At 39.3% G+C, this 24,623-nt stretch overlaps 4 protein-coding genes across 5 annotated transcripts; 2 read left to right on the top strand and 2 right to left on the bottom strand.

Moving 5' to 3' along the window:
* The first annotated feature begins 7 nt into the window (after window positions 1–7).
* Window positions 8–5,875, top strand: myl12.1 (myosin, light chain 12, genome duplicate 1). 2 transcript variants are annotated; one of them, XM_029458056.1, is made up of 4 exons: window positions 8–32; window positions 4,536–4,736; window positions 4,864–5,025; window positions 5,314–5,875. In XM_029458056.1, the coding sequence occupies exons 2-4, from the start codon at window positions 4,553–4,555 to the stop codon at window positions 5,484–5,486; spliced, it is 519 nt and encodes a 172-aa protein (XP_029313916.1). In that variant the 5' UTR covers window positions 8–32; window positions 4,536–4,552; the 3' UTR covers window positions 5,487–5,875. The 2 variants fall into 2 exon arrangements, with proteins under 2 accessions (XP_029313916.1, XP_029313915.1); XM_029458055.1 differs by lacking the exon at window positions 8–32 and adding an exon at window positions 3,276–3,393.
* A 1,166-nt stretch (window positions 5,876–7,041) lies between these two features.
* Window positions 7,042–10,675, top strand: fastkd3 (FAST kinase domains 3). The gene is given in 9 exon segments (XM_029458052.1): window positions 7,042–7,188; window positions 7,496–7,677; window positions 7,679–8,140; window positions 8,142–8,979; window positions 9,123–9,208; window positions 9,658–9,832; window positions 9,919–9,988; window positions 10,109–10,223; window positions 10,413–10,675. Coding segments are annotated over 8 exon segments (2,004 nt in total). The 5' UTR covers window positions 7,042–7,188; window positions 7,496–7,518; the 3' UTR covers window positions 10,512–10,675.
* Window positions 10,676–10,689: 14 nt separating this feature from the next.
* Window positions 10,690–13,706, bottom strand: chmp5b (charged multivesicular body protein 5b). Its single transcript, XM_029458054.1, has 8 exons — window positions 13,536–13,706; window positions 12,801–12,905; window positions 12,334–12,380; window positions 12,098–12,191; window positions 11,926–11,997; window positions 11,525–11,636; window positions 11,137–11,252; window positions 10,690–11,036 (listed from the first exon to the last, which is right to left on the bottom strand). Exons 1-8 carry the CDS (start codon window positions 13,602–13,604, stop codon window positions 10,986–10,988), a joined length of 666 nt encoding a protein of 221 aa, XP_029313914.1. The 5' UTR covers window positions 13,605–13,706; the 3' UTR covers window positions 10,690–10,985.
* A 1,321-nt stretch (window positions 13,707–15,027) lies between these two features.
* On the bottom strand, window positions 15,028–20,682 carry LOC115025645 (delta-type opioid receptor-like). The gene is made up of 4 exons (XM_029458053.1): window positions 20,523–20,682; window positions 19,963–20,215; window positions 17,553–17,905; window positions 15,028–17,232 (listed from the first exon to the last, which is right to left on the bottom strand). Exons 2-4 carry the CDS (start codon window positions 20,205–20,207, stop codon window positions 16,703–16,705), a joined length of 1,128 nt encoding a protein of 375 aa, XP_029313913.1. The 5' UTR covers window positions 20,208–20,215; window positions 20,523–20,682; the 3' UTR covers window positions 15,028–16,702.
* Between the last annotated feature and the right edge of the window lie 3,941 nt (window positions 20,683–24,623).

A 24,623-nucleotide genomic window follows, 5' to 3' on the forward strand; every position in this document is an offset into this window, starting at 1 on the left:
TCTGCCGAAGAGCATTACTGCCTGACATGCAGGTAAACAGACGTACTTTTGCACTTTTTATCCAGATTCTTTAATATTTTCACCAGTTTCTGCAAGTATGAAGCGTATGAAAAGTGAGCCTCTATAGTATGTATGAGTTAATGTACATATTTTACATGGGTTTCTGTTCATACTTTTGCTTGTTTGTTTGTTATGCAGAAGTAAGGACATAAAAGTCATGGAGTAAAGTCATTCACATGACAACGCCTACATTCTTTAAGTTAATATCACAGAACAAAAGCACCTCACAATCCAACTCTTCTCGAGGCTCAGTGATCCCAAGAGTTCTCACGTTTCCCGTTTTGTTTTACAATCTTATATATAATTCAATATCGATACTTTTTGTGAAGATCTTGCTGGCTTTTAGCCCGCAGTATGCCATCACTGCTTAATCTCCAGCCGCTTTTGTCTTGACTTTTTTACCACAGCAGTCTCAGCTGTGACCGTTGCTAACTTTAGCTATGCTATTGTTACAGTCTCTTTGTCACTCTCGCTTTCAGACTCACTGTCATCTGTGGAAGTGCACAAATGTCCCCTTGTGTCCCCTCATGTCCCCTCTGCTCATGAACACATACTAAAAGAAAATGGTAAATTAATCAAAGAGGCAGAGACTGTTGATAAAAATAAGTTTGACTCATTCAGTACTTCTCTGTTTGAATCAACTTTATTAGAGTCACATTTAATTTGGCTGCCAGCCACAGATGTTTGGACATTGTTCTGGGAATTGACTGCAATACCTGGTAGGTTTCCATTGCATAATGTCATGTCAGTGAACACCTCTGAGGCTTTTTGTGTTGAACACGCGTCCTTTTTGGCCCTTACCCACCACTGTACCACATGACACAATGCAGGCAGCATGGCAACCTGATGACAACATACCTCAAATGTTATGGCAGCCATCTGAAGTGGAACCCCATTGATAGAGATCAACACTGAGAAGAACAATATAATACATTAAGCAGGGTCACAACATTAAATGCAGTCTAATGCATATGGGATATATTCTACAAGTGTATGATACTGTATCAAACTGTATCTATCTTCCAAAGCAAGTGAAAGTGACACTGAGCATGTTACAATATACTGTGTAACAACAATATTCACATGGCAGTTAATTAGACTATATTTATATTATAAAGTATGTGTATTAGTACCCTGCCAGACACCTAAATGTACAGTAATCTCCAGGATTAGTGAATAGATACAGTGAACGCCAAATAAAAGCATGCAGTCTCTCTGTAGGTTTTATCACAAACATCCTGGGCTTTACTCTAATCTGACTATAAACCCCAATTATCAAACAACTGTCACTCACAGCTCTTTTATTCTATCGTTGAAATTCTCCAGTTTTATAGAAAAACTCAAGTGGATATCTTCCCAGGAGCGTGATAACACAGTCACCTAATGACTTCCTGTGCCCTATCATAGAGTAGTTTACATAACTTTGTTTTAGCGATAGCGCTTGTTTGTTATCAGAAGTGAATTTTATTACCTTATAACTAGCTTGGTTTATAACAGTGAGTACATATGTATGACCTAAAGCAGTCACTGTGCAGCTGCAAGGTTTATAATGTTCGGTTTCGTTGGCATTTCAGAAATGTGGTGATTCATCGTGTTGGCCACTTTGACTCCATACAGCAGATAGTGGTGAAGTTATATTATATTGGCATTTTATTGAAAGGGATTTTCTAATATTTCCCACTTGTATGATTGTCCAAGTAAATAGGGTTGTAATGAATCACATGTATGTTAGCACCATGCTACTTAGTTCAGCTGTCCAGGAAATTCCAAGGGATGTCTCATGGGATCTATGAGGGGTATTTTTATGCTCTGCTTAGTATGGCTCCCACACATTGAAGCTACTCGAATGTTTATGACAACAGTTCTAGACATGAACAAATGACATGAGCTCTCATATAGGTTTAGGTAACATGCTGAGGCAAACTGCTAATGATCTCAAGAAACTGTCTATAATATCAGTGAACAAAGATAAGGTTTTCTATGAAGCTAGCGCACCCTAGTGGTTTGTGGTGACACTACAACATACAGTATGCGGTTTTTAGTTTGCTCATTTGAAAGACCAGACAACCATCAGTGAGGTCATTTTTTCACTATTCAACTCCCATTGTAACCATCATTACCAGTAGTCTTTAACGTTTTTAACACATATACAGCTCTAGACTAGTGGCTTGTTTGGTTACAAAACTGTGTAGAATAACTAAGAGTGACTCATGGCACATGTTCAATCATTTTGTTCAACTTAGAAAGTGATATGACAACTGGACAAAAAAGACAGACGTGGCTTGTTTTAACCTGTGAGTCAACAGTTCAACATCTTGCTTTTAAAGCCCTGCAGCACTAAGCCTACCTCGACAGCAATGACCGGGAATACCAACTGTTGTTAAACCTAGACTGGGCAGTCAGTAGCTATTATTATCCATCCTGTCAACATTTTTCTCTTTGTTGTTTTGGTTTAAGCATATGAACTTTCTTTTATTATCATTTTCTTTCACATTACTTAAATCAGGTTAAAGTATCAGTGAGTTTAAAATATTTTTTTTATGTAAGAAGAACCTAACAGAGACAGCAGCTTAAAACTTCACAGCAATAAATACTTTACAAACAATAAATACTTCACAAACACAACAAAAAGGCAAAGACAACTGCCACATGCTACAAAAGAGCATAACAGTTTAGATGCATATGCAGATATTTGAGTGATTAAAATACCCCAATAAAGTAAAAACAATATGTTAGACTATTATAATCCCTGACAAACAGTATAAACTCAATGGGTAATAATTAATTATAATTTTCTGACTCATATCAAATAACAAAGAAATGTGTTATTTGAAATTCATACTAGATATGAATAGACTTTTATGTTTTCTTTATTGATAACAACGGGCATTGTTTTTTTTTTACCCCATGGGGATCATTTAAGTTTTCCCTTGCCTTAATTGCACAATGGACGATGTATTCTGTCTTCCCTTAAAAGGGCATATCCAGGAATGTCAACGGAGGAATGGAGTGGAAGTTACATTTACTCCACCGAGGGTGTGAAGGTGCACTAGGTATTTAATTACCACTAATAATAAAATTTTATCATCTGTTTTCAAATAAAGTTTAGTAAGATCTATTCAATTATAATGTTCAGACCGAAAAAAAGTATAAATAGTTTTTTTGGAGAGAGTAATAATAGTTACATACTTGAGGATTCTCCCTATTTTTCTCAGTTGGTTTGTTCCGAATGTCCTGTACGGAACCCAACATCATTATCAGGAAGTGAAGAGGGCGGTGGTTGAGAAAAAGAGCAGCATCGAGCTAGCTGACAAGTTTCAAGGTTGTTGTCAGGTAAGATTGTGTTTTAACTTTATTTGACTATTTATCTTACCACATGTAGTTACATTATACACGCTCATGATGATAACACACAGCTGGTGTCAATATTAAAAGCGTATATCTGAATAACGTGCTATTTTGAGGGTTCTGTTTGATGCATTAACAACACGGCTAGCTGTTAGCTGCGCTGCTAACGTTACTGTCTCGATAGCGAACGTAATGATACCGAATGCGTATTTTAGACTAGTATGGTAATTGTTAGTTTAACAATCTGACATGTGAATCAACTTCCGTCGTTCACAGATGTGTGTAGACTAATGTAGTTATTTTATGTGGCTCAAGCTAGGCCGCAAATCATTAAGACTGCATATGCACCTAAAAATAATAATGCGCCAGGAGTTGTCTGGTCATAAAAAACAACAAATTAATCCGGATAAGTTGGTTGTTTGTGTGTGAAATCAACTTTTTGTTTGTGCAGTTTACGAAGTGCGCAGCTCAAACAAAAGCAAACGTCACCTTAACGTAAACTAGGTTTTTCGGGGAACACTTCCGTGCGTATTTTATTATTTTATACTTTTGCTCTCATGTTAGAATGATCTTTCTTTTTTTAATTTTAAATTGCATTTTCTTTTTTTTAAATTAAAACCAGTCTTCTAGAAAATATCTAGCTGTGTCAACATATTGACAATGTCTTATAGAAAGCATGAACTTGCTGTCCCAAGATGGTCGAAACAATTTCCTGTCAACACTCTGAAGCAAAAACATCACTCAACACCAAAGATGTTAATGTAAGACAGGTTAAGTCTTCATCAAAGACATTGCCTGATAAGGGCATTTGTCCTCACATCACTAATTCTCCTGCCCTCAGTGAAGGCAGTGAGCTGATCAACGTTGAAAGATAAGGGAACATTTCCATTTATAGCTCAGTGAGGGACACCACACTGGGGAATTGCTGCCAGAGAATTAAAATACTTTGCCATCAAGTTGCAACAGCATGATCCACCAAACCTTTGATCCGATGTGTCTTCATATGAGTCATCTTTTTGTCTCTTATCAGGGCTATATTTAGTTTTTCTCCTCTGTCCATACTGTTGTCTATATGGCATAATGCCTGGATGCCAGATGTATAATCTAACATGAATATATTTCCACAGGTAAAAAAACAAACAAAATGTCTAGCAAAAGAGCAAAGGGAAAGACCACGAAGAAGCGCCCTCAGCGCGCGACTTCCAATGTCTTCGCCATGTTTGACCAGTCTCAGATTCAGGAGTTCAAGGAGGCCTTCAACATGATTGACCAGAACCGTGATGGGTTTGTGGACAAAGAGGACCTTCACGACATGCTGGCCTCACTGGGTGAGTAGGAGAGTCTGACTTTTACTGAACCAACATATCTGTAAAAAGCTGTAAGCAGTTCTGTACTCGTGCAAGTGTTGAAACCGTTAAGACTAAATGAACCATACCCGTGTCTTTTTTAATATAGGGAAAAATCCAACTGATGAGTACCTGGAGGCCATGATGATGGAAGCTCCTGGACCCATTAACTTCACCATGTTCCTCACTATGTTTGGGGAGAAGCTCAATGGCACAGACCCTGAGGATGTGATCAGAAATGCATTTGCTTGCTTCGATGAGGAGGGGACAGGTAAATCAGACAGTTGCAATTTCTTTTGTTTTTGGATATAATAATCCTAGTTTGCGGTAGCAAAATGCCTGGCCATTTTCCTCTGAGCTGTTAAGATTTACTGATACAAAGATGACGTACATTTTTATATATATATTCTAAAATACCAGCTTTGTTTTAAAAGTGTCTTGCAAATAAAGTTGCCTTGCGTAAAACAATCACCTTTTGTTAAGACAAATGGTTTCTTGAAGACTGTAATGCGATCATTGGAGTTGTCTCTTCATCTGATTTTGACTGCTTTCCCCTCAGGTTTCATCCAGGAAGATTACCTCAGAGAGCTGCTCACAACAATGGGTGACCGATTTACAGAGGACGAGGTGGACGAGCTCTTCAGGGAGGCCCCCATTGACAAGAAAAGCAACTTCAACTACGTGGAGTTCACACGCATCCTAAAGCACGGTGCCAAGGATAAGGACGATTAAAGAGCCATACCGGCATATTCCTTTCCACCCTTTTCACCTCTTCCGTCAGCTAGATCGCCGTGCTGCATGTCTCAACTCTTCAGTACGAACCCCATTTAACAAACCAAAGCAATAACTATCCACTCTGTTTGTTGTAAACTTCCAGTATTGCCAAATGTATAAATCTCTAAGGAGAAGAGAAAAATCTAATGGGTTGTAAACTGTTTTTCCTGTCATGTAAAGATGTCAAGTGACAGCACCTTGAAAGCTCTAAGGGATAAGTCTTTGCAATTCATATGGTCCGGTTTAGCTGAATTTTTACATTTTATAATATACACTTTTTAAATAAAGCCCTCTATCAAGTTCTATTTTGCTGACTGTTTCCCTTCCATAAATGACAACTGAAATAAGTTTTGCATTATTCTGTCTTTATTTTTCCTTTGGCATAAAGTGCTTATGCACAATTTTTCCTTCCTTGGGTGCCTGATCAAGTCCTGACAAGTCGACTTTCTCCTCTCTAAATTCATTCAACGTGTGCCGACGAGCATTACCTGAATTCTTTCTTTAAAATGGCAAATCAACAAAACCTACACTGAAAGATTAGGTGCACTGTTGTGACTGATTTAAAATTAACTTTGTAAAGACAAAATGCTAAAGTTAATCCATTGGAGATTGTGTCTGGTTACAATTTATTAAGCAGCATGACATTTTTAGTGACTTAATAACATAATAGACTATATTTATAAATAAAAAAATCCAAATGTAGTACACTGTTTTTTTTGAATGGCTGAAATATTGTTTTTATTTGAGTATTAATATTGCACACAATATTGATATTAAATGTACAATTAATATGCTAGGTATACATTGATAGCATACAATAGAAGATGAATGATGCCACCACAAGAGTCAAAAGATTCCTAGGAGTGCTCCCTGCACTCCAAAAGACCTGAGTCTCCTCAGTCTTTCCCTTCCTTTACATGTTGTGTTTGTGCACAATGTTAGACTAAGTCCCGTATCCTCTCCGCTCTGTAGGTGTGTGTGCGTCAAGTGCGAATGTGAATGCGCAAAGTAGACAGTACAAACTGAAACGTGCACATAGATTAGATCAATAACATAAGCGTTTAGTTTATTTAATAAAAGAGCACCTGTCAATGTGAAAAGTAAGTTGTGAAATTTTTATTTTATTTTTTTAAACACCTTGAATTTCAGGGGGGTGAGCCGCTGCTATACTATATTTATATATAGTATATATTATATATATATCTAGAGGACGAAATATAGTATTCATTGAATGAATGAATGAATGAATACACTATATTTCATCTAGTCTAGTGCCTGAAGGAATGTTTCAAGCAGAATGGTGCTGCCTTCCTGTACCGTCGGAAAAGACAGAAATTACATAGGAAATAAATAAATAAATAGTACCGTCCATCAGAGATTAATAAAATGACTTCACAAAATAAGGTGGTAGCCGTATGAAATGTGGAATCCCTATTCATATGGAAGTAACATTTGAGGCACGAAGCTCATAGGAGCGGTTAATGTTACTGTAAGAGTAGGCTATGTATGTGTATAGTACTCCTATAATACCGAATAACGAGGTGCCCTGAACGCCTCGCGGTTCTTACGGAACCACCATAGACTGTGTATGTAACCACGTTAGGACAGCAGCTACGCTGTTACCGGTTCTGTAAGCCGGTGTCGTCGTAAGAATGTCCAGGTATGACATTTGCCAGTTTCATCTAGTCATGTGTTGTTTATTTATCACCTTGAGTGGAGGTGTCAGCCTTGAAACACGCTAATTTGAGCAGTGCGACTCATTTAAGCTAGTTGGGAAGCTAGCATCGTGAGCTAACAGCGACCTCAAGGTTGATTGTTAGTTAACAGAAGAGTAACGTTAACGAAAGGAGGGAGCTGAGTACCGGCTGTAGTTTTGTTTTCTGATTTACCAAGATAGTGTAAATGTGTGCATTGTCCTTAAGCAACTCTTTAAAACATTTTCTTGTTTTTCTTTTTTCTTGTTTTAGCTGGGTCTGAAGAGTGCTGGGGAATGGCTCTGAAGCTGATCTGGAGATTTCCACTGCTCGGGCAGTTCGGGATTAAACTTTACCCTCTTGTTGGACCTGTCTGCACCTCAAGGATTACAAGCAGTGAAGGCCAGGCGTTATGTGCAGCCTGCCTGTGTACCTCAGCCGGCGGCTGCATCCAGGAGACATGGCTACAAGAAGCTCCAGTCAGACTGCAGGATAAGAACTCTGACCACCATCGTTAAAGAGCCGTCCTTCATCGCCAGCAGCTCTGCAGGACTCCACAGAGATCCAGGTCCTCTGTTCTGTCTGACTCAGCTGCACCAACCCACATCAGCAGAGGAGCAGGCTTTCCAGCAGCGTCTAGGGAACTGCTCCTCGTCTAGGCAGGTGTTCAAACTGCTGCGCACAGTGGAGATCTTGTCAGACACCATGGCTGCTGCAACACTTCACCAAGTGGCCGACCTGGAGCAGGAAGGTAACTCTCTAAAGGACCCTACAGTGCTGGAGAATGACACCATCAGAGGCCTGTGCTTCCAGCTGGAGCAGGAATCTGGGCATCTGACAGATGCTGGGCTTGTATCCGCTCTCTTGGCTTGCACTCGCCTCTTCTTGGATCCTTGCAGCACGCTGATGGTGCGGCTTCGTGTCTGAGAGCCAGGAGAGGTTGGACAGAGGGCAGATGAGTGTAGGGCAGCTGTGTACCCTGGGCCAGGCAATGCTGGCTATGGAGGGTTCTGGCTGTTTGATTTTGGAGCAGGTGATGAAGCAAATCCAGAAGCAGAAGCCTTCCCAGTGGAGCCTTGCAGATCTCATTGCTGCCTATAGATTTCTGCAAGGTGGCATCGATGAAGATGGAAAATACCAGAACCTGCTGAATGCCATGCACACCCACGCGGTGACAGTCACCTCCCGCATGGACGCTGCCGCTGTCAGCGGGCTGCTCAATGCTCTCGTGACCCTGAAACAGAAGCATGTCATAGCTCTTGTGATCAGTCTATGTAAGCAGGCTGTACAGCATGTACCTCACTTTAAAGATGAGGAGCTCACCGCTGTGCTTGGGGCCCTAATGCACTTCGGTCACAGCAATCGTTACTTTGTGGAGGCGATGGAGAGGTATGTGCCCACAATGGCCTTCACCTCCCATCCAGAAACCGTTACTACGGTGATTCAGTTCTTTGGCCAGAGGAACATCCTGTCCCAGACTGTGTTTGATGCCATTGCAGAGAGCTTCGTCTACCGTGCAGACGACTACAGCACTAGCCAGGTGACCAGGCAGATCATGGCTCTCGGAAAGCTCGGCTACCTTCCTCCAAACGCTGGAGAGGTATTCAGGAAAGTTGAAACCATCCTGTCTACACGCTTTTCACAGTTTCAGCCCCGAGTGCTGCTCAACCTGCTCCACTCATGCACCCTGGTGGAGAGGTTCCCTGTTAATTTTGTCTCTAAAATCTTCAGCAGTTACTTCCTCCAGCAACTGCAAGGTAAAGCATCCTGTCAAACACCTAATTTTACTATGTTGGTCTGTTATTTACTATTTGAGAGTTTTTCCTCTCGAGGAAACTTTGTGATATTGTGCTAAATAGATACAATGGACTAAACTAAACACTAAAATTGACTGTTCCAGTGCAGGACACAGGAATGGATCGGCTCGTCCTGGCACAGCTGACCCAGCTCAACATGACTTTGAAGTTGGAGTGTCCTTTCTACAAGGTAAAATATGTAAAACGGTATCAACGGTTAGATATGGTAAAGAGAAAGCCAGCCCAACAGAATGACAAGGGAATAATGCACCGCAACAAACCTGAATACACACCCTCTTCCTTAACATGTCATCAGTATGGAAGCTTCAGTGCACTCCAGTTGCAGGTTCCGTTGCTCAAGTTTGTACATTATACATAAAACGTATAACAATAATTAAAAGGCATCGTGTCTTGAAGCATCATTTTGGATCGAGTGCATCTACTATGGTTTGGTACGAATGCCCTTGTGCTTTTATTCTAATGAGTTCAAGACAGATCTTCCGTTAGAAAAATGTACTTCCAACTTAAAGAAAGAAAATAGGGTGTAAGGTGGATTTAGTTGTGAAGTAAGAATTAAGACAAAAGCCATGTCATGCTTTTATGCCATTTGTGTTCCTTCATACTTTGTCGTCTCCTCAGGGTCCTATGCTCCTCCCCAAGTACCACCTCAAGTCTTTCCTCATGTCTGGACGCTCTCTGGAGATGCCGGTGGATGCACATCTGTACCACTCTGTGAAAAATGGACTGGTGGATTTGCTCGGGGCCCGTGTATACTTTGGATCCAAAGTTCTGACACCCTACTGCTACACACTGGGTAAAATAACAGCTGTGTATCTCCTATGTTTCCTGTAGTCTACCTACCAAGGGCTCAACATCAACAACTCTTTTTTGTTCTTGTAGATGTGGAGATCAAACTTGATGAAGAGGGATATGTTCTGCATGCCAGTCACAGTGATGAAGTATACAAAAGGTAAATGGTTTTATGTATTAAAAGTTGATACACCTAAGATTTTTGATCTTTCTGAAGTGCATCTTTTAGAACTGGACAGGTTTAAATACATTTCACTGACTTGTTTGATGCGTGTTGCAGGATTGCTCTTTGTATTGATGGACAAAAGAGGTTTGCTTCAAACACAAGGCAGCTACTTGGAAAAGAGGCCATCAAGCAGCGACATCTGAGGCTTCTGGGATATGAAGTTGTTCAGGTTAGACCCTAATCTTCACCTTTTTTATGCGTTTGTGTGTTTTCTGTCAGATGTTCATCTTCCTAATTGTTTATGGTACATACAGAACATGTGTCACATTACCTTCTCACTGTTTTACTCATTTAGGTTTTCATGTTAGAACAAATATTTGATAAAATGACTGAATACAGATTTCTTTCTTTTTTCTAGATTCCTTACTATGAATTAGAAAAACTGCAAAACAAGACCAGTGTTGTGAAGTATCTGCACCAAAAACTCTTCCCTCACACTTACAGGCTGAACTGGTGATAGTTTAGTCTTCTGTGGATGTGACATTAAGAGTCATTGCTTCTGTTGATCCGTTTCTTGCACAAAGAAATACATTTATTTTTTCAAATGTAAATAACAATGAATGTGTTAAAGTTATTGATTATGCACTTTCACACATTTGACAATAAATTGACTTGTTTAAATAATGACGTCAATGTAGTCTTTGAAAAATATAATTTATTTTGTTCTTAGCAACAAATGCTGCAGAAACTGTACAAAGTTAAGAGAATCAAAATTCAAACTATCACCTCAGATACATATGATATGAGCTCACTCATAGAATTACGACTTAATTAAAGATGCCTGATTTAACATTATAGTTTCAAGCATTCGTTGGACAGATGCTTTGGTTTTCAATGATGCACTGCGAGGCTGAAGGCTGGGAGTGTGTTGGATAAATAGAAAAAGGCTATGATACATGTAAAACTAGCACAAGTGTTCCGATTGCTCCGTTTATTGAGCAGGAATCTGAGGAAGGCCAAACTCGTCCACCAGGACACCATCCTGAAACACAAAAAGAAGAATGCCCAGTAATGAAAGAGCTCTGAAAGAGAAACCTCCTAAAAAAAACAAAGACAACTGAAATCCTTAGACAGTGATGTACCCTGTTGATCGACTTGTCGCCGGGCATTCCTTCTGGGATGGAAGGAGCTGATGAAGCCTCATCCAGGTAGGAGCTGTCCTCATCCATCAGGAGCTCGTCTCCCAAAGCATCCAACTCTGTGGACACACCGACAGTTACAGCAAATGGCAGCCATGGTCGGCACTATCACCTCGTCTCGACAACATATTTAGTTATATGGGTTATGTTGGGTCTTTAATCAACACAAGAAAGTCCTATAGAAACAATACGGCTGAGTAGCTAAGATGACCTTTAGTGTGGGGTTTATCACCTTTATAAGCAGTGAATCTGTACCCCAACGGTGACTTTAGTAATGTACTTAAAATGAAATCAAAGAAAACTCCCAGCATCCTGGAACTATTTTACTAACCTGCTTCCAAGTCGTCCTCATCAATATCATCAGGTGTACCATAGCTTCTGCCCAGCGCCTCCTGGATGTCATTGGCATCCTCCATCATGTCCCCAAGCTCATCTTGAAGATCCTGAATGTTGAAATAAAAAGAGTTTAAATGTTTGCATTTCATTCATCGGACTTCTACTTCTGTCTACTACGAACAATGTGTGGAACCCTTTGTCTCAACACTTCTAGTCCACGATGATATTTCTAGTGTAAATTGCCACATTAGGAGGGAATGTTAACTTATCTTTAAATATATACTGTTTATATAACTTTACTGTTACACCATCGTATCTGCCGATATCAATTATCTTGATTATAGCCAATATGAGGCTTATATGGGCCTCATATTAAAGTGAATAAAATAAACATACCTCAATCTGATCAATTTTCACATGTTTGTATGCCTTCTTCATGTCTTTGAGGCCGATTTTCATGGCGTCAACCTAAAAGGAAAAAGGAAATGTTAGCAGAAGGTCCTATTTTCTACCACTATTAACTTTCTAGGTGGAAGAAAATGACATCTGGTGGATAATTGACTCTTACTGTGGTTTTAGTGTCTTTAAGAGTCTGGATTGTGTAGTTGGTTTGTTCCATGTTGAACGACTGCTGCATGAGGTTATCTCTCTGACCCTCATACCTGGAAGATATAATGAGGAAATCAAGTAAGACTGTTGACATAGAGAATAACTGGGTCATAAGGAAAACATTTGCAGATTATGAGGTTAATTTGACATGTTTAATATTATAAAACACTGACTTTTGGAAATAAAATCACTTACATTCGCTTCTGCTTCAGAACCCTCAGAGCCTTTTGCTTGACCATGTTCTGGTAAATGAAAAGATTATTGAGAATACTTAAATGATGACAACTGATGATCAACATAAAACATGAAAAACCAGAAAAAAGTATGAGTATGTATTGCAACTTATTCTTTGATCAGAATTTTAGACTGATTGTTGGGGAAACACACGGATGCAGCCACATTTAACATTGGAGAAGTCTGACTGGAGAAAATATGTTTACGTCTTTTGCAGTAAGGTATTGGAAACAGTATCATATTTCATGATACTGAAGGATATCATTCCCAGCATATATGTGTGTAACGTGTGAAAAAGGTTTGTGAATGCTTTATACTGATATGTGAATTGATTTTGGTCCGAGCTGGCAGCACCCTAAAAAAGGGTTTCAAGAGAATAACGCATTCCCTTCTTTATTTCACAGCAGCACTGGACAATGCATCCTCACCTTTGAGGGCCCATCTCTCATCTTTTTCATCTGGTCCTTGTATTTCACTAATTCAGCATCTAGTTTGGCAATCTTCTTGTCAGTGGACTCCGTACGAGAATCAACCTTTAAGTAATAAATTAGAAAAAAAGGACATCCACATTTGGTCATTAACAGTAGGAAATTCTTAAAAGCCAATAGCCAATTCCAACTCGCTGATGAATTGCATATATTCATTTAAGTAAACATAGACAGAAGCTTGATTGAGGCTGACTGAATACCACCAAACATATCATATCCACTCCTGTTAGCTAAAGATAGCTCTGTCCAGACAAACAACCTGTATAACTGGTTAATGTCAGCCATTTCACTGAGATAGAGAGATAGAGAGAAAGAGAGAGACATTGTTTCTGTTGTATGCCAGTTAAGTGGCTCAAATTCCTGCTGAAAATGACATAATGCTGATTCATACCGTGAATACAATACATACCTTGTTTATCGACCGATACTATCAATATATTGTGTCAGGTAAAAACGACCAATGGGACAATCCTGTCTGCCATCAATAATGCAACAACTATTAACTATTAGTATATAGTTCATAATAACAACATGGCAGTTAGATAGGGTAAACGTTGGCCTGTTTTCCGCTAATAAAAGATAGCTAACAGTTAGCTAACCCAGCCGAGAAGGGAACCATCTTTGTTTACTTTGTTCGAGACAGCGTTAAAAAAGTTATTTTGGGGTTATACTTACGCCTCCTATGCAGTCCGTAAGGTTAGGTGGTGGTACTTTGGCTTTACCCATTCCAAATATTCGGTTCATTTTGGCAAAAATAAGGCTTTTACACTTCGTTAGCTCGCTGTCACCGTCCGCCGTCCAGCTGAAGGAAGAAACCCGGAAGAGACTGTGAGCTGACGTCAGAGAAGTCACGTGATCTGTGCTCGCTGAGTCCATAGACGTATAAAATACAGTCACGCCCGACAAACAGCTGTTTTCTTTGTTGTGTTTGTATTTATTTCCCGTACCTTAAAATGCATATTTTTCTATTCTGTCCAAACAATAAGCAACAGAGCATGCCATTTACAACTGGACATAACATTTAAACATATCTAAACATTCAACAAGGATAGTAAATCAAAAACAAGACACTACTAGGGGTGGGGCTTAAATGTCCATATCTTTTTTCCTAGATCAATTATTATGTTCTATTTATGTCCATTACCATAACAGGAAACAGGAAACAACCACAGCACCAGAAGTGCTAAAACAAAGTACAGTGAAAAAACACAAAGAAATTAAGTGACAACTCAAGTAAAGTAAAGAAAGTTAATCAAAATCAGAATAAGCTCTCATGTTAAAGTGTGTATTAATATTTTAAATAATAATAATATGCTATGATATCTTAATCATCAAATAGATTAATATAGGCCTACTGATTATTTTATCAATTGATATTCAATATTAAATTATTTTATAATATTGAGTTACATTAATATCTTCATTTAAATTTGGATTACCAATCGGGCCAAGGGAACTGCCCCAGATTTATACTTAGTTTGGCAGTATGGTGATAAAGTACTGACATGATACAGTACGAGGCCCTATGATGGTTCATGCTGATCTTGTGGCCCTGTCTTATAGAAGGCCCCTGTGTCTTCAATATTTCAGCTAATGCTTTCATTTTACATATTTCTTAAAGTGTTTGTTTTTAATGAATCACCACACAGCAAACCTGGATCCAGGAATAATATACACCGTGCAAAGAGAGGGGGGAGAAGGGTTTGTCAATAGCAGAAGGTTAATCGGTCGATGTTCTCCTGAGTCCGATCACATGCTACGAACTAATTTAAGCGCTAATGTAGATGGCTTGTCGTGGACCTTCTGCTAATGTCAAGTTCTGTGCATGCGACTATCAATCATTGTAGGATATATTTGAGTAATTACATGTTCTGTCCTCTGGGGGGAGCTGCTGGAATACAATAAAATAGCAAATCTACACCTGCAGTGGATCCTCAAACCCCAACTGAAACGTCCGCTATGCTCTTTATCTATCAAGTGGGTTAAATGAGTAACAGTGAGGAACAGTGTTTCCTTTTTGAATAAAGTATTCAAATGTAATGATGCAGTGCAAAGATAAAAAGATGTTTCTGGCATCTAAGGAGAGTATCACACCACAGAGAACTTACAGGTGAAAACTGACAACAAGACGAGCTTGTCACAAGAGAAGAGAATCAATTTGGATTTGTTAAACTTGCTTTAATATTAAGCGCGTCACACACAGGATGTTTTGATTAATGTGTCTGCAGTTCGGTTCACAGTGGACAAAGCAAATATACAGCAGCGGCAGATTTAAATAGTGAGCACGGAGACTGAAAAGAAAACAAATGATGTCTTGGTCACAGTGTAGTTTCTTAGAATGTTGTCTCTTATTTTGTTGTCCAGTAACAGAACTTCTGTGCTTTATCTATTTGACATTATACATAGTTCCCCCCAAACCCACAAAGCTCTGGTTTAGTGACATGAGAGTGAAACAGAATGTTTATGAAAATGGATTTTATTACTGAATTTCATAAATATTTTCTGACCTCTAATGAGATTGATGACTTTATACAAAGAGTAATCACATGTTTGTATAATACAGAGTATATTTGCAGTACATTCACAATAACAGCACAGTCCATCAAGCACAGGCCGTCGATACTATCGTAGCAATGATCACATGCTACAAATTCTGTATATTTCAATGGTGCCTGTGCAAAGCTTTTTTGTTATTTATACAAAATAATGTATACATACTATGTACAGTTGACGGAAGAAACATGTTTAAACAGCTATTCATGTTTTCAGATTGCCACGATGAGAACATTTCCCTACAATACTAGCATGAGTGTTTCAATGGGACTATGTGCATCATGGTAAAAGCCACACAAAGCACATGTGATTGAATAATACACCATAAATTGAACAACTTATCAAACTGGACACAATTCCAGCGTCAAAGCTGATAGAGAGCCCTCTGTCAAATTTTTAAAAGCACATTCAAGTCCAGGATTTTGAACTTTTCTCAGAGATAAACTTGCTTTGATGCTGCAGAGTGTTTTGTTTTTGTTTACCTCCCAGTCCAACATGAGTCAGTTCCCTTGCATTGTGGTCATTCAGCACAATGCAAGCCCTTCACAGAGGTTAAAAGGATTCTGGCACATATCGACTGTCAGTGATTCATGCAACTACCACTGACATGTTAACTCTATTGTTTTTAACAGTTTCTGTTTGACCCAGTTTAGTAATCATTACTAAAATCGTTTTCCGCTGCTACAAACATGTGTTATCCTGGACTGTTAAAGGCACATTTGGCTATAGAAATATTATAGGAGGAAATAACAGGAATAGAATTTGAGAAAGGACATAAACAAAATGTGAGCATAAAAACACTAATGTAACAAGTATACTGTGTGAAGGGGCCAATCATTGTACAATTTTCATCTGTTTCTATTAAATAATCATTAATTTTCCTGAGAAAGTTTGGCATTCAATTTTCTTTGGGGTGTGCCACTTGGTTTTGGGATGTCCCACTCATAGGAACATGTGTAGTCCATATATTTTTTATTACTTTCTTATACTGTCTAGCAAGATAGGGCATGGTTTGAAAATAAATGCTTTTAAAAGACAAACTTTAATCACTTTTGTTTTGTTAATCACATCCACCTAAATCCTGTTGACCGCCATGAGGAAAGAAATGAATCAAAGTGGATTAAAATGTATAACGTGGAACTTTCATTTGATCTGAAACCCAAAGTGATAATGAAAAAAAATAATCTGTATGAAAGTCAAAACTACATTGCTGATGTGACATGTGTTAGGCCCAGGTCATGCGAGTCTTCTTTTCCAATGTGGGAAATTGAAGACAGTTCCACTGCTAGTCATGACGGCTTTCTAGTCCCATCTGGGTTCTCGAGGGGAACAGCGGCCTCCTGCACGCTGCTGGCCATCTTCTTGCTCCCTGACACCTTCTCCCCCTTCAATTTGGCCGAGAGGCAGAAGTCTTTGAAGCAGCGTTTAAAGTTCTCATCCAGAAAGGCATACAGGACAGGGTTCAGGCTGCTGTTTGTGTAGCCCAGAGCCACGCAGAAGAAGTAGGCGGCCATGATGGCGGTAGTTTCAGGTATACCCACGAGCGCCTTGACCAGGATGAAAATGTGAATGGGCGTCCAGCACACCACAAACACGGCCACCACGACCACCACCAGCCGCGTGATCCGCCGCAGGTTACGATCTTTTTCCCGCGAGCCGGACAACATTCGGACGCTTTTCAGCCTCAGGACCATGAGGGAGTAGCACACGGTGATGATGAGCACAGGCACGACGAAGGCAAAGACAAACACACATATCTTCATCAGTGTGTCCCAGTACACGTACGGCTCTGGAAACTGTAAGGCACACTCGGTTATGTCTGCAGAAGCAAAAGGAGAAGAAATAAATTAGGCAATGAAGTGCACTTGTGCTTAATCATAAATAAAATTTCCCTCTGTGCCCTTCTGCTATCAATTTATCGAGCGGTTATGCTAATCTTCACTCAAAAGGGAACATTTTGCTCTCAACTCTGCTTTTTTTCTTTTCAGGAAGGGCGATGCATGATGTGTGGCTAATGGAAACTTCTGCACTGACAGATGATAGAATATATTTCTGCTTTTAAAATATTACCAACGCATGCTTTAAGTAAGTCTCCCATCTTTTCAACTTTACTCAGGGAGGGTGAAAGCACTTCCTCACCGCTTTTCGTCTGGGTGCCACCTAGGATAAAAGCAGGTATCCCCGCAGCGGACGACAGGATCCAGATGCACACGTTGATCATCTTGGCTTTGATCGGAGTGCGGAAGTCCAGGGCTTTCACCGGGTGGCACACTGCCACGTAGCGATCCACACTCATCATGGTGAGGGTGAAGATACTGGTGAACATGTTGTAGTAGTCGATAGAGATGAAGACTTTGCAAACCACCTCACCGAAGGGCCAGGTGTTCAACAGGTAGTCCGTGCTCTGGAAGGGCATTGTGGTGGTGACGAGGGCATCAGCGAGTGCCAAGTTGAAAATGTAAATGTTGGTGGCTGTCTTCATCTTTGTGTACCTGTTTAACATGCAGAACACAAGGTTCTCCTGTGGTGACCAGAGCTAACCATCCAGACCGACATAGCATCCATGTATTGCTCGGCCGGCTCTTTGGAAGACCTACCTTCCTGGCTCATTATGAATTAAACATTGTCCATTAATCCATAATGCTTCCTTGAATCCCTAATGTAATTTTTGTGACTCACACTACATTGTTATGCATATTATGCAGCTGATTGCAGGTCATGCGTAGTCAACTTTTCTTCACTTCATTCAATTATGATAGCATTAAAGCAGTATGGGGTGACTTTCGCAAAAGGTTTATTCAAAGTTTTAATTTAAAGCTTTAATTTGTTGCCTACAGGATGCAATGAATCATTGAGATTAAAACAAGGTCCTTCACAATTGCGTATTCTGATGCATGGTGACTAGGCAACATTGCCATGGCTCAGAGGAAGTGATGCATCTTTTATTATCACATGTGCATGTATTAGTCAAAATCAAACCTACATTTTTTCTCTTTCGTCCATATAATTCTTGAGTCCTTCCGCTGTTAATTTGAATAAGCCCTAGAGCTGTGAGAAGGGTTTAGAGGAACAGCTAGTGTGCTTGCTCTATGGGTCCATTAATGCGGAAGATCACCAGATGATCCAGGTAGTGTTAAACTCTGAAGTCAAACTTTTTTAGCTTAATGCGCCATTGAGCAACTTTCATAGGAACGAGCGGGACCCGGCCTCCAATGCTGTTCCAGCTCTATTCATCAAACTCAGAGCATCATTAGCATTTAATTAAAGTTGTGTTTCTGTTCACCTGATGCATGCATGTCCAATATTCACTCTCTTTTAGCTCTGTTTTGGTCTCCACCATCTCCTGAGGGAAATATCTGGCAGCTAACTTTGTTAACTCCGTCCGACTGTTGTTTTGTTGATCTCAGCTATATCTGCCTCCAGCGACTGAAAACGACACTGATGAGAGTCGTGGTAGTGAATCAAAACATAAAACAAAACAATGAGCTGAAAGACGTTAAAACACGACACTTACACTACTCATTTGGTTCATTGTTAATGTAAAAATATTGATTAGATGCTTTAACGTTACCATTTAAAAAGTACTACTACTACTACTATAGCTCAACGTTTACGTAACATTCGGCCTATGTTGACTTTGTAGTATTTGGATGATGGTAATTTCAGATATTGTTTACACTAAATCAACATAAAACCTATTTACTGCAGCTTCATCGTCCTCCACGGAGCAACTAAACCGTAAAACGTACAGTCTTTTCTGTAACTGAAGGGATGAAATTGGATTCAACCGACAGGCGTCGCAATCAATCTGATTTGAGGTAATTGTTGTCTACCGTCAGAGCATTCTGGATGCCACTGCTGCATTTCACATTACATCGAAGGAGATTTGTTGGCTCTCATACGCCATAAATAACGACCAAAGAGGTGCAAGCAGGGTTGATAAAGCACCACTGGTTTCAACTATGATTAGTATCATGTCCACCAGACTGGGAGAAATGTACAGAATATTGTTATTATATTTTGGAGCTTATTAGATTCATAAAATGGGTCACTTTGAAGGATGACAGCAATAATCTTAACCCTTTCTTTGACAAAATGCAACTCCTGTCTTTGCCACACTAGCTACAGGATTCATATATTTATATATATATATATATATATCATATATAAAGTCATTTAACATGCACATTACATGCTGGCTGTCTGGATGAGCTGTATAACTGGGCTTTTTAAACAGAGGACCTCCAGGTACTTTGACATAGAACAGATGGCCTTGAGGTCACGGTGAAAGCCCAAGGGTTGGTGCCAGTGCCTTCTGCACAAGTAATAACATTTACAGAGACTGTGGAGGAACACATTCTTTTGCATGGACCTCTGTTTTCTGTGTTTTTTCATAAACACATGGCATAATTAGGCTTCCATGCATGTTCCAAAAGAGATTACTCTAATTATATATTTTATAAAGTTCCTGAAAATATCCTAAATAGCATTGTGATCACCCCATACACTTATTGTATGGATCTTGTATTTTAGTTTAACATGACCTTACCTGATGATCACATACATGACGAGGCAGTTGCCCAACAAGCCAACCACAAACACCACGGAGTAGACTGCAGTGATGATGGGGATGATGGGAGACATGCCTTCCTGCTCCCAGCTATCATCGTGGGTCACATTGCGGCTCTCAGAGTATCCAGACACCCAGGCTGAAGAATTCACTGGACAATCGTCCAGCAGCGTGGACAGGCACTTATTGTCTTCTTTGATGATTTCAACAGGAGTGCTTTCCATTTTGTCACCTGTTCGACAAAAATGCTTTAAAATAGGACTTTGAATGAAAAATAGAAGAAGCTTAAATGGTGCATAATAATATAGTGGGCAAATAAAATGCATATGATTGAGCCAGAAAAACACAAACAACCACTAAAATCCTGATTCAAAAGGAACAAATCATCACGTTAATGCAAAAGCATGACAGCCTTACAAACTTCACTTCTGCTACTTGTAGATCATGCAAAACATAGTCGGAAATAAACACACAGACGCTCAGCCTTCCAGGAAAAACGTCAACACATCGCTGTAATTTGAAGCTCGCAGGTTACTCACCTTGATCGTCCCGTATTAGCGGACGCACGCTGTAAAATATGTCTTTCAAAAATGTATTCAGTCTGCGTTGTTTTGTTTCCTCGGTGAAGGTTACAGCTCATCAAAGTTTGTGGATGGTATGCTACTGCGCGCCTGGAGAGGAACAGCAGCGGCTTTGCAGACACTCGTGCACACGCACTGATGGAGAGGCGGAACGCAGTAAGGCTAGACACACACACACACACACACACACACACGCACACACGCACACGTGCACAACAACCAACCTTCACCCAAAATAAGAGATGACAATAACCTGCAGGCTGGCACACAAAGCCTCCTTCAATCTTATATCAAAGACTTCCCTGATTTGCGTATTGGAAAACGGACAGTAAAATAGCATTTGTTATGCATGTTTCCTCTAATGATGCCCAACATCTATACATATACACATACATATACACATACATATACACATATACACATATACACATACATATACACATATACACATATACATATATATACATACATACAAGCATACATACATACATACATACATACATACATACATACATACATACATACATACATATAGTCAGTTGTCATGTTGAAGTTTTGTGTTTTTCTGCTGCAGGAGGAGGGGGGGGGGGGGGGGGTGCAGGAGAAATTACAGTAATATGTTTGTATTCAGCTCAAACCACCCAACATGCACACAGGAAGTTGAAACATATCTCAGAATGTTGCTGCTTTGTCAACATCAAGTCTCTTGGTTCTTACATAGCAAACAGTTAATTGTATTATTTTAACAATGTGTCCATGTTCAAACATGCAAGCAACATATACGTTTTGATCAAGTGTGCATAGAAATAAAGCTTTATGTACCTAATGAACAATGTTGCTTTAAACTATGAAGCCCCGCAGGCTGATTTATTGAGCTCCTTTCTAAAGGCTCCCCTGCAGTATGGCTGCTCTTCTGTATCCTGTAATACTGGCACCACAGGGTGTTAGTAGGTAGTACTATGATAGTCACTGAAGTGTTGAGATGGAAGATTGCACAAATGTGTGAGGTGCAGCTGTCTGACGGTAATGTGTCTATAACACCTAAAAAAACATACAGTTTGATTAGCTTGAAGTCCACTACAGAAAATAACATACATCTGCTTAGAGTCTCACAGGCTCCAGATATACATATATTTAATAAATAGAAGGATTTTCACACGCTAAAATAACACAGTTAAACAACGAATGCACAAACTAACTAACTGATGCCCTAATGCACCTAATAACTACACATTATTGAAGAGAAATAAAATAATATTTAAAAAAAACAATCAAATAGATACTGTAAAAGACAATAACAAAGAAAGTAGATAAGAACTCTATATGATAAACACATTGTAGATTTATATGTGTGTAAATTACTTTCTGGCAAACAAACAAATGAATATGTATTTATTCATGCATGAATGTGTTTTATGGTAATTTCTTTATTTTGTCACATGTGCAAGTCCAGTTTGTGTCAAAAGGAAGAGATACTCTGGGCTATGGTCAGAAGAATTTAATATATATATATATATTTTAGAAATACAGCAGTGAGTCCTTAGGACCCAAACAATGAGGAAGTATCTCAAATGTCAACAAAACACAAGCGTTAAATAGTTTACTATCACTTTAATCAATATTCACTGAAATTCAGGATTGTTCATGTGTTCTCTTTTATAAGCCTATATTATATTTACATTAGATAATTGTCTTCAGTTGTATCAAACGTTAAGGCTGCAGGGGTTATAAGACTCAAAATAAGAAATGTACACATTCGATGCATTAGATGCTTTATGTAAATATTATGCAACAGTGGATTATAATGTGAGTCATCCTCAGCATGTCATTGCCAGGCAAAGTAACCAATCTACCACAGTGAAGCTAATGTCTGAACATTGCTGAATCCACAAGGCGCTCTTTTGATCTGTGAGCTTCTCTCAGTAATTATGGTGGATATTAGAAGAAAAACCACTGAAGAGTCAAAAGTCATTATTGCAGAAAGAAAATGATCATTTAAACAGTTTCACTGCTGACTCAAACTAAGTAATGAATGAGCTCATTTCCTCTCCGGGTATCTTCTTCCATTACATTTCTTCATAGTCAGAAAATGTCTCTGTGCCGCAATAAGATCAGTTAGTTGGAGTTATTTATATTAAGGAAATGTAATATATATTTTCTTTCCACACTTTGTGAAATGTCTTTTTTTATTTGATGACCAGGAAACATTACAACCTTTAATGTAACTGTTAAGTTTACGAACATTTAATTTTTTGTATAGCTTGTGAGTGTTGAGTTTTTCATGCGTGGAGGCAAAACTCAGCCACTTAACACGCAGCAAGTTTCTTCTTCCTAAAGCTAGAAACTGAGAACTGATCTTTGAAAGTGTTGAATGATCATTAGACAACTTCATTTTGGTGTGACAGCTCAAAATGAGCTGCACAAAGTCATTGCTTGATTTTAATCCAATAACTGGCTGATTTTATATCCCCACTGGTCGAAAGTTCACCGACAGCTAGCTTTGTAATACTGCTTCAAGTTCACAGACACTGACTGAACTGTCTTGGGGCTCTGAAGAAAAAAGGAGAAAGCATCCCCACCAACAAAGTATAGTGTTACATTCCCCAGTGTCCCTTTGAGGAGAGGAGAATTCATCTGGGAAATCTTCTTCTCACCGTGTGCATGCGGGGAAAGCCTACAGCCCTGAATAGAAATAAGATGGTATAAAAACTGAAGGAATGCAAGAAGACACGACAAAGAAGTCAGAGGAAAACAGCTTCTGTCATTACATAACATTCAGTCTGGTGGTAAATTAGTAAGCTGTGCGTGTGATTGTCCATCTGTTGTATTCATGTAAGTAGGATATAAGTGTTGCACACTATGGCTCCATATGCATTTCTTTTTTATTCAGCTGATGTTCAGGCCCTGAGGCCTTCAAGATCAACAATAGATCAACACATTTGCCGTCCCTAGAGCCGCGCTACTAGCATCGCTAAATATCATTTCATGGCATTGGTGACGGCTGAACAGGTAAACATGTGAATTTTAAATCTTGTGTAGAATGTAGCTGTAGAATTACATCTTTTCTTCATCCTGCATCTGCTGTATTCATCCAAACAAATCCAGCTCAAGCTCTGTGATAGCAAACATCCTGCAGGATCTGTACCACCCCCCTGACCTCTGACCCCCACTGCAGAGAGAATTTCAACTCAGGAATCAATACAACATCTCATTAGTATTCTAACTAAATCCCATCCTGTTGCTCCACACACACTAATACTGTCGGGCTTAAGGAAAAAACTTGTGCAGACACAATTCTGTCAGTGTAAGTATTTCAACTGTATATTCACAGTGAGGGATTAAATATCTACAGAAGATTACTTTCATAGTCTGCGTCACCATCACCAACAAACAGCATCAGATGTGACCCATGCTTTGTGCTATGTTCAGAGCAAATACAGCAACCTGGGATTTGTAGCTCCTCCTTTTACAAATGGTCGGTGACAGCAAACAAAAAAGAAGAGAATTTAATGAACCCTTTGGTGTTGGTACTATGGAGTGCAATCTCCACATGTTGCTTGGTATGAACAGGAAAGATGATGATGGCTCAATGAATCCGGTTTATAACACACTCATGTATTATTGGTAGTTTAAACTATCCCCATGTGACTTTGGTTTCTACAATAAAGAGAATAAACAGACGACATGTACGGACATTAATAATGTGCTTCAATCTTGTAAAGAACGGCCGAGTGATTAGTTCAATTTCAAGGGTGAAGATTGGCAATAGAACCTTCTAGTGCTTTCTAATTTACTTTTGCCTTTAATTAATGCTTTTAAGGTTTTCCATGCGAGACAAGGAGAAGCGTCTCTGTTCTGTTAGTCACCAGGAAGAGCTCCAAAAACACGTGCAGCCTTCTCTACCCTAATAGCTACTCTGCAGCAGGACATCTTCAACTTCTGGGTATTTATAACCTGAGTACAAAGCCTCCATTGTGTGAAATGACATTAAGTTCTGACAGGAGGAATGATTGAGCTAGCTGCTTACTTACATGCAACGCTGATGATGACATTCACAGT

The sequence above is a fragment of the Cottoperca gobio genome, chromosome 20, assembly GCF_900634415.1.
Source record: "Cottoperca gobio chromosome 20, fCotGob3.1, whole genome shotgun sequence".
Taxonomy (NCBI): Eukaryota; Metazoa; Chordata; class Actinopteri; order Perciformes; family Bovichtidae; genus Cottoperca; species Cottoperca gobio.

Bases quoted from the DNA above. Each gene is read 5' to 3' on its own strand.
- myl12.1 (XM_029458056.1), top strand. From the start codon at position 4,553: ATGTCTAGCAAAAGAGCAAAGGGAAAGACCACGAAGAAGCGCCCTCAG. The intron at 4,737-4,863 runs GTGAGTAGGAGA...TTTTTAATATAG, and splicing joins CGACATGCTGGCCTCACTGG to GGAAAAATCCAACTGATGAG. The intron at 5,026-5,313 runs GTAAATCAGACA...CTTTCCCCTCAG, and splicing joins CTTCGATGAGGAGGGGACAG to GTTTCATCCAGGAAGATTAC.
- chmp5b (XM_029458054.1), bottom strand. From the start codon at position 13,604: ATGAACCGAATATTTGGAATGGGTAAAGCCAAAGTACCACCACCTAAC. The intron at 12,192-12,333 runs GTAAGTGATTTT...TATATCTTCCAG, and splicing joins GTTCTGAAGCAGAAGCGAAT to GTATGAGGGTCAGAGAGATA. The intron at 11,637-11,925 runs GTATGTTTATTT...TTCAACATTCAG, and splicing joins TGAAAATTGATCAGATTGAG to GATCTTCAAGATGAGCTTGG.
- LOC115025645 (XM_029458053.1), bottom strand. From the start codon at position 20,207: ATGGAAAGCACTCCTGTTGAAATCATCAAAGAAGACAATAAGTGCCTG. The intron at 17,906-19,962 runs GTAAGGTCATGT...CATGTTAAACAG, and splicing joins GTCATGTATGTGATCATCAG to GTACACAAAGATGAAGACAG. The intron at 17,233-17,552 runs GTGAGGAAGTGC...TTGCTTCTGCAG, and splicing joins TGGCACCCAGACGAAAAGCG to ACATAACCGAGTGTGCCTTA.